General features: G+C 42.4%; 1 protein-coding gene across 1 annotated transcript in view; it reads right to left on the bottom strand.

Moving 5' to 3' along the window:
- Positions 1-12,265, bottom strand: part of PRDM2 (PR/SET domain 2) — a 67,330-nt gene extending 55,065 nt beyond the window's left edge. The window contains exons 1-2 of the mRNA XM_055001674.1: positions 12,199-12,265; positions 1,967-2,040 (exon numbers count right to left, since the gene is read on the bottom strand). Coding sequence (XP_054857649.1) covers positions 1,967-2,008 — 42 coding nt within the window. The 5' untranslated portion in view covers positions 2,009-2,040; positions 12,199-12,265. The remainder of the gene's footprint in view (positions 1-1,966; positions 2,041-12,198) is intronic.

The following is a 12,265-nucleotide window of genomic DNA, read 5'->3' as shown; positions in this document are numbered from 1 at the left end:
TTACTTACAAGAAGGAACCCCCTTGTGGGTGGTTCCATACGAGGTGATAGATCCGAGAGCTGTTGATAATGAACAACAATGTTTAACATACAAAGAAATAACTAAAATTGAAGTATCTAAACTTAGAATAAAGACGCAAGAGGAACTATCACCTAACTACGATTGGTTCCAGTATAGACAGATTAGAGATTTATACAATTCGGACTCTGCAAAAGGGGGTACACGAACAGAGAACTCGGAACTAGAGCAGACCCTTCTTAAAGAAGACAAGAAAAGAATATCCAAGGTATACCAAGTACTGTTGAAATGGTATACTGAGGATGAGATAGTTAAAACACAGATGGTGAAATGGGCTATAAATTTCAATAAAGAAATAACAATGGAGGCATGGGAATACTTGTGGAAAACTACAATGAAGACAACGACATGTATCAATATTAAAGAGAACATTTTCAAAATGATCTATCGTTGGTACATGACACCAAAGAAGATTGCGCTAGGGAACTTGAATACTTCTAATAAATGCTGGAAATGTAAGAAACATGAGGGCTCCCTCTACCACATGTGGTGGTCGTGTGAGGTAGCTAGGCAGTTCTGGGGAGAAATAATAAGAGAAATGAGTGAAATTTTACAGTTTCAAATAAATAAGAATCCAGAACTCCTGCTGCTAAACTTGGGAATGGAGGGAATTCCAGCCCATCATAGGACGTTGATTTTTTATATGACTGCAGCAGCTAGACTTTTGTATGCGCAGAAATGGAAAGTACAGGAAGTGCCAACTATTGAAGATTGGATCTACAAATTGCTGTATATGGCTGAAATGGACAAGATGACAAGAAAACTGAGAGATCTGGACTCAGGGCAGTTTAACACAGACTGGGAGAAGCTGAAACAATATCTGGAGAAGAAATGGGAGGTGGGAGGAAAACTGTGGCAGTTTGAGAACTACTGAAGTATAATAAAAGTATAAAAGAGAGGGGTGACTTTACCGGGGGAGGAAGAGAAATGTGAATTTATAAGCAGTTAGATTAATTAATTAATTGATTGAGATATATATAGATATATAAAGGTTAATTGATAGAATATTGATAGAGAATAATTAACGGTTTAAACATGAGGATTGAGTAATTAACAATATTTTTTTTATTTTATTTGATAAGACTTATATGCACCAAACTGAATGTATAGAAGAGTTAAAATGACTGACTATGTGATGAGTTATATAGAAATACTATAAAAAGAAGAAATGATTAATATATAGAGAACAAATCAAATTGTTTGATTTAAATGTGGGAAATTTTTATGGTTTATGACATACAGAAATATTCAAAACTGGAAAATGGGATAAATTGTTTATCTAAAGAAGTATAGTTTGGATGTATAGTAAGTAAAAGAGTTAAAGATGTACTGCTTAATATAATGGAGAATATATATTTGTTTTAGATAGAGGAAATTAATAGAAGTAAGGGAAAAGGGACAGAGGGTGGGAAAGCTGTTGGAAGTCAACAAAAGGGGGGGAAAGGGAGGGGGTTAGAAACGAAAAATTAGGGGATAATTGAATGCAATGTAATGTAAAAATATTAATGTTCTAACCCAATAAAAATTTTACAAAAAAAAAAAAAAAAAGAAAGATGCAGAATGCAAAATGTAACAACTAATACATGTTCTATTAACACACTAACTAATGCTTTTAATGGAAAAGAGTTCTTGGCAAAGAGATGGCAGTGAAATTATTCTACAATCAGATTAGCATTCATTCACATAATAAAGGCACCTAAAAAAATCTTAATAAAACTGAGCTATACATTTTCAATACAGCCAGAGAGAGAGGAATGTTGAACATGCCAAATCAAGGGGATTTTCTTTTGGGATTTGTCTTGGGGCACTATTTCTACCCAGAGAGTGTAGATAACTGTTCCAACATCGAAGCAATTTACTTTTGAGAAAGTCTTGCACTTAGACTCACCTGATTCATTCTGAAATCCTGTTGTGTTCTGAAAAGATACATACAACAAAGAAACTCCTGTGATTACATGAACCCTAAAAAGAAAAACAGAAAATTGTAATATGCGCCTCCCTACAGGTTGATAAGTGAACTGAAGCTGTAGTGAAATCAGTAGCTATAAGGGCTGGAGAACGTCTTTCCTTCCCTGTCAGGAAACAGTCTATTGATTTATGGAAAAACAAGATCCCAGCTGCCCTAGGTTCAAATTGAACAAATTTTAAGTTTTTCTCATAGTGTTTTGATTGGGTTACTGTTGAATTGGTTGCTCAAACATGGCCCACTAACTATTATTATTTAACCAAATATTGTCAAATAGTACCTAAAACCAACAGTTTACCTTTAAAAAAAATGTTCAGCTGCTCTTTCTCATAAAGGGCAGGACCGAGGGTCCCACGCCCAGCAGCCGACAGGGACAAACCTAGCAGCTCAGCAAAACTTCTCCAGCTGGCCACCATCTACAACTGAAATGGCCTCCAAAGCAGAAGAGCTGAGGTGCTGCCTGTCCCACCTGTCTTTAAAAACAACTGAGGGTCTTTTAAAAAGTTGTTGTTACTTTGCCTTATTACTGTTTCCATGAGTCTCTACACGAGACATCTTACATGAGAATGCTCAAGTGTAGGGAGATGCACTGTTAGCCGGGATTCGGAAGCATCGTTTAAAAAGAGCCAAAGGCCCTGTCAATTTCATCTCTCTACAGAGCTGGCAAAGATCCCTCCTCAGAGGGTTTGTTAATTTCCTCTTCACCTGACAGAGCCTTTGGGGAGGGGAAGAGGAAATTAACAAACCCTCTGAGGAGGGATCTTGGCAGGCTTTGAAGAGAGAGGCGAAATTGACAGAGCCTTTGGCTCTTCTTAAACTATGCTTCCCGGCTAATATTGTGTCTCCCTACATTTGAACGTTCTCGTGTAAGATGCCTTGTGTATACAGACTCCATGTCATTTTTATTTTCAGTTCTGAAACTGTAGGCTAACCCTGGATTTCCAGAATCAATGACGAAGAGGACCATCCAGTGAACTATTCCCGTTTAGAAATGCCTTTGCTAACACTGATGTAATTACAATACAATTTTTGAAGGTAAGGATGCTATTCTTTCATGAGAAACAACTAATCTGTTTTAGTAATTGCCACACATGGCGCACCTGTCGATGATAAACATGTCCTTGTCCTGTCTTGACTTGCCATGGACAGCAGGAAAGGCTGAAGACAAGTATTTGAATAAATACATATTTTTGTTCTAATAAAATGAATGCTTTTGAAAAAGAGGTGATCGTATTAGACTAAGCAACTGACTGATGAAATGGTCAACCCTCACTTTATAAAAAAGAATTGTAAGGGTTGCTAGCTCCATAAGTGCTTCAATACTTTACGAAACATATCACACAACACACTTCAATATCAAGTTAATTTTTTTAAAAAGTCATATTCATTACATGCTTTTGAAATTTCATGTTTCCTAAAGCTGTGCTGCAGGACTCCTCATTTCTCAAAGTTGGAGGCAATAAACTCAAACTAAGATTGTTCAATAATATCTACCCATCTGTAATGTGGCACCTAATATGCTTAAATTACATTTTTCTAAGGCTGTTAAGTTAGCAACCGCCATGGGAAAGGACAACATGGCTCTTAGCACTGCACAAATAGCACACCTCTGTCCTCGGAGACGCATTTTCTCAATTCCACTGCAAATTGTCACAGCGGTTGCTGACCCTGAATTTGGAGCACAGCAATTCTGCTCTGCCTGACGCATCCTAGCATTTTGAATATATTCCATGGCTGAAAGCAGATCCTGCCACCTGAGAAATTAAGGAGTGAATACAGACAATAATTTACCAAGAGGGGACTTACCATAGTATACATTTGATTGATTTTTTAAAGTGGGGGTGGCTCTATTCTGAAACTTTAGGGAGGGGTCGTTGTTCAGTGCTACAGCATCTGTTTTACATGCAGGAGGTCCCAAGTTCAATCCCCGGCATCTCATGTTAAAAGGGTCAGATACTGTGAATGAACTCAATCTAAGACTCTGGAGCAGGGTTCTCCAACGTGACGCTGACTGGCACCACGGGGCCCACCAGTACTTCCTCTGGCACCTGCTGAGCTTTTCAGAAAGTGGGTGGGGCCATTGTAAGGCATGGCTTGTTACTGTTTGCCCAGATTCTAATGAAAGGGTTTTCTTCCATACTAAATGAATATGGACCCTGACCTGGCTCTCGTCAGATCTCAGAAGCTAAGCAGGGTTGGCCTTGGTTAGTAATTGGATGGGAGACCTCCAACGAAGACCAGAGTTGAAGAGGCAGGCAAAGGCAAACCACCTCTGTTAGTCTCTTGCCATGAAACCCCACCAGGGGTCACCATAAGTCAACTATGACTTGACGGCACTCTCCACCACCACAAATGAACACGGAGCTGACTCCAGGCACTCAGAAGAGGTGTCTGGGTTTATTCTGCCCTCCCTCTGCTGGTTCACTATTGACTATGGATTATGGCTCACTATTCACTATGGATTTGGAAATCAGTAAGGCCCTGATCTTCAGAACTTGGGCCATAAATAAAATGTTAACTAATTTATCACATTAGACAAAGTTTCAGTGCCACTGTCTCATTTTCTCGCCCCCACCCACAATCAATCAATCAATCAATCAATCAATCAACCAACCAACACACACATATACACATACACACACAAGTATGCTCTTATAACATACGTTACATAGAGGTCAACTGTTTGACCCAATCATAAAACCTTCCTGTCTGTAAATCAATGAGATTCTAAAGTAACAAAACAGTGTTTGCCTAGTTGGATAATATAACTTCCTTGGAGGAATAAAAGACTGCAGAGGTCCGAAAGAAAACATCAGACAAGGCTAGATGATTCAAAGGCGGCATTCAGAGCACCAAAATACACTCGGGTTTGCTCGGGACAAGATCAAGTTTGGTTTATTCTCAAGCACTTCCTCTCACCCGTGTTCCATTTAGAAACCTGCCTTGTTTGTGTATGTGTTAAGGCTTCTGAACATCTAAATTCAGAAATCACAGGTAGATTTCAGAGAAATGTCTTCAATTTCAACCTAGCAGGTGAGGGGAGGAGGAATGAGGGAGGGAATGTATTAGCCAGAGAATACAACCAGGCTTCTCACCATGAACAGTCAAAATAGGCACAAGGAAAAATGTTGTAAAGGGGAATTAAAAACTATTCCTAAGCAGCTGCTGAAATGCAGTCTGAGAAGAAACTCTCCCAGCCAGTAGGGCTACCATGTATTCCATGTTATCACATATTTCTCATGAATTGTGAGCTTGTCAGATTTATGGATTGGTGGTACAGTGTATATATCAACATTCCCAATCTCCGAACCATAGCTTCCTTTAACCATGGTACAGTGCTGCATCTCTATCCATACTAACAGGTCTCTTATATACAACACTTTCAAACCTGTTTTGAACTCTGGTTATCTTTTTAACTCTGGTAATTGACAGTAAGAGACCATCATGTGCTCTTATTGATGATGAGTACGTCATTGGGGAAGCATTACTGGAAATTCACGGTGGGAATCTCCTAACCACGGTTAGCAGATTGGGAACACTGCATCAACATGCATTCAGCAAAGAAGTTACTCTCTTACTTAGGGTTAGGGTGCATTTCTCTCCAAGATTACATGCACCTTCTATCTGGCTTCTGCCCAATTCCCTCGGAATGCAGCATGGAGCTAAGACTGTAGTTAGGAGCAGATGTGAAAAAGTTTATTTATTATTATCCATTTACTAAAAGTACTAATAGACCACCTTTCCTAGTTTTCCCAGCTGGCTTACAGAAAATATATCAAAAATTGTTACTGTAAATTAAAAAAACAGAATTATACTAAACAATAAAATCAACAATGATAACATCAGCCTGGACTCAAACTGTCAGCTTTTCTTAATGACTGACCCCCAACTCCCAAAACCATTTCCCTAATATTCAATGACTGACTAATCAAAGACTGATCTGAATATGAACATCTTATACTTTCCCCAAATCTGCAGAAGAAAGGTAACTTTGCTAAACTCCTTTGGAATGCAGTTCCAAAAAAAAAAAAAGTGCCCTTCTCCATGGTAGACAAACCATAGAGAAGGGCACTTTTTTTTTGCTCCAACTGATCTTACTTGATGAAACAAGGGGATGACACATAATTTAATTAATTAACGGCACTTGTATGGCCTCTTTCTCCCTGCAGGGACCCAAAACGGCTCACAAAAAATACCAATCCATCAATTTCAACAAATAGTACAATAAAATGATGAACATAATGCCTAAAGACTTGATCTTCGATGACACCAAAACCAATATGGAGAGATGGGGTCCTTCCAGTCTAAACTGAAGCACCAGCACTTTGAATTTAAATTGCAAGCACACTGGTAACCAATGTAGTTGGCAGAATATGCTCAAAGCAACCAGCAATTGTCACCAGCTGTGGCATTTTGCACCAGTCGAAATTTCCTAATTGTCTTCAAGACCATCCTCGCGTAGAACACATTACCATAGTCACGGCTGCAAGTTACTAACTCATGGATCAGTAAAGCAAGGTCAGATTGTCTGAGGACAGGGAGAACCTTTATATAAGATAGGTAAAGGTAGTCCCCTGTGCAAGCACTGAGTCATTACTGACCCATGGGGGGACGTCGCATTACGACGTTTTCTTGGCAGACTTTTTACGGTGTGGTTTGCCATTGCCTTCCCCAGTCATCAACACTTTACTCCCAGGAACCTGGTTATTCATTTTACCGACCTCAGAAGGATGGAAGGCTGAGTCAACCTTGAGTCAGCTACTTGAACCCAGCTTCCGTCAGGATCGAACACAGGTCATGAGCACAGCTTGGGCTGCAGTACTGCAGCTTACCACTCTGCACCATGGGGCTCTTTTATATCTTATATAAGATACAAATTGGGGAAAATGCCCTTTGGATCATGGCCCTGACCTGGACAGCCCTGGCTAGTCCTATCTCATCAGATCTTGGAAACTAAGCAAGGTTGGCTCTGGTTAGTCACTGGTATGGAGACCATCAAGGAAGTCCAGGATCGCTATGCAGAGGCAGGCAATGGTTAACCACCTCTGTTCATCTCTTGCCTTGAAAACCCTATGGGGTCGCCATAAGTCAGTTGAAACTTGACAGCACTTTGACTCCACTTTACACACACATACACCCCTGTTTCTCAAAGAGTAGAGCTGGATCCAACAGTGCTCCCAGATATGGCAACAAATAGCCCATCTATCACTAGTTAATTCAACCCACCCAGGGTAGCTGGATCTCTGATTTCCATCCCTTCTTGTTTTGCCTGGATTCAATTTCAGATTGTTTACTCCAGTCTCATCCACATAACCCTGGCCTCAGGGCACCGGTTTAGGAGACAGCAACCTGTTCCTGGGTCATTTGTTAGTTAAATACAAAGCTGGGTGTCATTGGCTTATTGATGATCCCTTCCCTTCCCCACTCCAGACTGATGCATGATCTCACAGAAGGCTGCATTCAGCCTTGAGGTTCTCCATGGACGAAATCCCAGAGAAGTAACCCGGCATCTCCAATGAAAACCCTTTGAGTTTACCCATTACAAAAGAACTAAAGGGCTACTCCAGAGTGTCCTACTACAATGCTCTAAAAATACAGTGTTAATGACCACAGCAAATGCAGCCAAAATATGTCACAACATCTTAAAAAAGAGGAAATCCATCTAATTTTTGCAAACAAAGATCATCTACCACCACTACCAAAGCAGGCTCTGTCCCACATCTAGATCAGAAGCCTAAATCAGGAATGCCTGAAGTTGCTCTTGCCCCCCAAAGCAAGATTTGATATAGATCTGAACAGCATCTGAAATCACTCCACTCTCCAAGATATAAGGACAGATGGACTCACATTATAGCTGCATCTGAAGAAGTGAGCTGTGACTCAGGAAAGCTTATACCCTACCACAAATTTTGTTAAATCTTATATAGGTGCTACTGGACTCTTGCTCTTTTCTACTAATATAGATCTGAAGTTAGCCGGACCAGATTTATCAACAATAATTCCTTCAGTAATGTCCAAACAACAATCTAGTTCAGCAGGCAGCTCTGCCATTAAGCTTTCACTCAATCCCCTGGAGCTTTCTGGAAACCAACTAGATCCATGAATTTCTGAGGGCAAGCGTCTGAACTGGACCCCCTACCATGCAAAGAAGAACAGCCCGGGTCAAATAAACAAGGTACGTGGGTTTTATTCTGACTGTAATGCTGACTTGCTTTTCAATTCTAGACCACCAATTTCTTGTTCAGTGCAAAGCTCTCAAATAAAGGGCACAAAACAACCTGGGACAGCTTCATGGCTGTCACTTTGCCACTACAATAAATTGTACATACCCAAACATAGTGAACTGTTCAAAATTTCATATTCTCAAATATTACACATCTTCCTGCTACTAAAACAATGCAAAAGACCTCAACAACATGCCAAACAATTCTAAAATGAACAGGGAAAATGCTGTATTACAGTTTAAATTTGAGTTAGATAAACAAGCAAGGAATAATTTTTCAACATGGAATATTAGTACCATTGCTCATTTAAATAGAGTGAAATAAATTCCGCACTTGAGTTTTTACCATTATTTCAAAGTTCTCAGTGTTTCACTCAATGCGGAGGGGAGGGAAGGCTGCAAGCATTCACGTTGCACAGAGAGAACGCCAAATGATAGAATCAATGAAAAAGTTGTTAGAACACATTTGATCTTGAATGTGCAATACAAGAAGAGGAAGGTTGTTATTACACCACTGACTTTCAGAGGTGGAGGGGGAAAACGCTGCATTTAGGGCTGCCATCCAATGCATACTTACTTGGAAGCAAATCTCAGTTTGTTCGTCAAGATTACTCAGTAAACATATATTGGGCTGCAAATTGCCAATAAAATACCCTATTTTCAATAATGATTTAAACCTGACCCAATTTGTACTTCAGATATCTCATAAACAAAAGACGTATACTTCCTAACTGGTAGATCTAAGCGTTGAAACATGCCGATTTATAACCAAATAGAACTTTTATATGTCTTCCAAAAGGGTACATTGATTTAAATTCTATCTGCACACACATACCAAGACATAAAGCAAAAGCATTTACTAAGGCTGCAATCCGAAGCAATGCCAAGAAATACGAAGCCTTTCAAGATGGCATACAAAAGACTGAAGCTAGTAGGTTTTGTAACTGAAAACAAATGGGATGTTGCCACACCAGAAAGGAACTGTTTTCCAATGAGCATGCAACAACAGAACACACCTGCGCCATTCGCTGGCCTCCAATTCCAAATCATGTATCAGTTCCGACAAAACATTACTATTTCATTCCCACCCCCCACTTGCAGTTAAATCCCAATATGATGTATTGTCGAAGGCTTTCACGGCCAGAGAACGATGGTTGTTGTGCGTTTTCCGGGCTGTACTGCCGTAGTCTTGGCATTGTAGTTCCTGACGTTTCGCCAGCAGCTGTGGCTGGCATCTTCAGAGGTGTAGCACCAAAAGACAGAGACTCAGTGTCACTCACTGACACTGAGAGATCTCTGTCTTTTGGTGCTACACCTCTGAAGATGCCAGCCACAGCTGCTGGCGAAACGTCAGGAACTACAATGCCAAGACCACGGCAATACAGCCCGGAAAACCCACAACAACCAAATCCCAATATGGTTGGAAAGATGGACAGGAGTAGTTACAGTTTTTCAGTGCAAGCAAACTCCCGGGGAAGGAACATCTCTCTCTGTCCAAAGACCTTGCATTTGTAGGTCTCCAACTTCCAAGCGCATCAATTACCAAGTATTTTTTTTAATATAACTGTTATGCTGTTTCTTGTCCTGCCAAAGACACCCAAGAAAATCAACACCTTAGGGGCTGTTACTACAAATAGAATGTGTAAGAGCATAATTTCCCGTGTTCTTAAATCTTTGGAAGCTATTCTTGGAATTGGGAGCACTCTGATACCACATCCAGTGAGAAAGAGGGACGTTCCAATAATTAATTCTGAATTTTGTTGAAGATGCATCCATGTCACAGAAACAATTCTACATCTCCAGAGCTACCTGACCCCAAATTTCTAGGCACACCGGGGTGCAGGCTGCTGGAATTTTCCCAGATTGAAATGGGCTGTAATACACAGGTACAGAACCAAAAGTACATCTGCAGTGTTTTCACCGATTAACGCCCCCCCCCCCTCCACACACACACATTTCCATTTCATGTAATGAAATACCCACATCGGATGAAACATACATTAGATTTACTCGTGCACAAAATTCAGGGGGAGACTGCTCTAAAGGAGTTTCTGGGATCACATGTAAAAAGCACCACATATTTCAGCTAAACATTTCCCTATTGTTCACAAAAGATTTTCTCTCCTTTCCATGTGTGTCAACAACATGCCTGCAGGCACACACATACACTACATACTTATATACACACACTGTCAACTCCCCCAGGCTCCAGTTTATATCCACGTATCAGAAGTACAGCACAATTCAGAGGCAATTTCCCCATGTTCTTAAGGACCTAGGATATGCTGGGATTAAGACTTGTCTCTGAAAACAAAAAGGGGGCAAGAAATCTGGAAACTGGCTCAGTCTTGACCTCCTGGCTTACCCCCCCCCCCCCACCAAAGATCTGCCTGAAGAAATGTCTTTTCATCCCCACCATTGTCACAAAGGATACAAGTATTTCCCATCTTCTGATGCTACAGGGTGGTGCAAAAAATTCAGAAGCAAGACCCCGCAGGTTGCTCTTTGAAAGGCTGCATCCCCAGTTCCCACTTTCCCACTGCTTTTGGGTACTGGGGGTGTCACTTGCAGTGCAGTTCTCCTACCCGCTTGAGATAAAATATCCTTCCTCAATCTATTTGTGTATGAAATCTCTTCATCTGCTCCCCGCAAACATCGTGCACCATGGGGGCAGGGGGCTTGCAGGTCCACTCCGTCCCATCCCTTGGGATAAAATATCCATCCTGGTATTAGTTTATAAATGTATCCTTCATTAGCCCCGCTCCCTTTCAAGCATCAGCCATCCAACTTTCAGGCACAGGGGGTCCCTCCTCCATCCATCAACGCCTGCTGGGTCCCTTTCAATTAGACATCCCCTTTCTTACTGGAAGGAGTTCCCAATCAAAGCCATTCTAAGACTCCTAGGAATAAAATACCCCCCACTTATTTATCAATCCTTCTAACTGCCCCCCATACACGACAGCAGAGCCTGATCAAAGCCACCCCACACACCTCCCTTGGGATAAAATAATCCCTTCCCCAACCACACATTGTTGCATGCATGCAACACTCCCTCTCTGACTGCAGTTGGGCTCCAACCCAAATCACTCCACCCGTGGGGGTGGTCCCATCCAAGCACCCCTCTCAAACAGGACTGAGGTCCCAGTCAATGCCACTGCACCACCCATCTATTTATGCAACCATGAACCCCTCTCCCTTTCCCCCCCCAAATACGAGCAGGGTCCCATTCAATTGCCGTGCACACGCACCTATTTATGCACAATGTCCCTCCCCCTCCCCAAATAAGACTCAGGGTCTCGTTCAATGCCAGTGCACTCCCACCTATATATGCAAAATGTCTCCCTTCCTCTGCTCCCCTCAAATAGGATTCAGGTCCCATTCAGTGCCACCGCATCCCCACCGATTTGTGCACACATGCCCCCTCCCTCTTCCCCCCCAACAGCAGTAGGGTCTCATTCAAGGCCGCTGCACTCCTACCTATTTATGCACAATGTCCCCCTGCCTCTGCCCCCCCAAACAGGAGTGGGGTCCCATTCCGTGCCACCGCGCCCCCAATTATTTATGCACACACGCCCTCCTCCCTCTGCCCCCCCAGACAGGCCTGGGGTCCCCTCCAACTGCACCCTGCACCCCACCTCCCCATGTATGCACACAGGCATCCCTCCACCTGCCGCCTCCATCCTCATTTGGCTTTTCAGCCCTGGGTGGGAGAGCCCCTTCTAAGGGGGGGGGGGTTAACTAGCCTCACGCCCCCAACTACTTCTGCAAGCCCCCCTCCCCAATTCATCCCCCCGACCCCCACATTTCCCCTCCCGGAATGGAGAAGGGAGGGGAGAGAAAGGAGACCACCCCCTCCCTTCCCACCCAGGGGTACAGCCTAGGCTTGAGAGGGGGTTGATGTTATGGAGGGGGGGGGGGCTGCGGCCTTTACCTGCTTCTGGCGCTGCCTCCCCCTGCCCGAGCCGGCTCAGTCCTCCGGCCCCAGCAGGCCCCGCCGG

Source organism: Eublepharis macularius, chromosome 17 (assembly GCF_028583425.1).
Source record: "Eublepharis macularius isolate TG4126 chromosome 17, MPM_Emac_v1.0, whole genome shotgun sequence".
Taxonomy (NCBI): domain Eukaryota; kingdom Metazoa; phylum Chordata; class Lepidosauria; order Squamata; family Eublepharidae; genus Eublepharis; species Eublepharis macularius.
The sequence above is the reverse complement of the archived record's forward strand: the minus strand, read 5'-3'. Positions and strand labels throughout refer to the sequence as shown.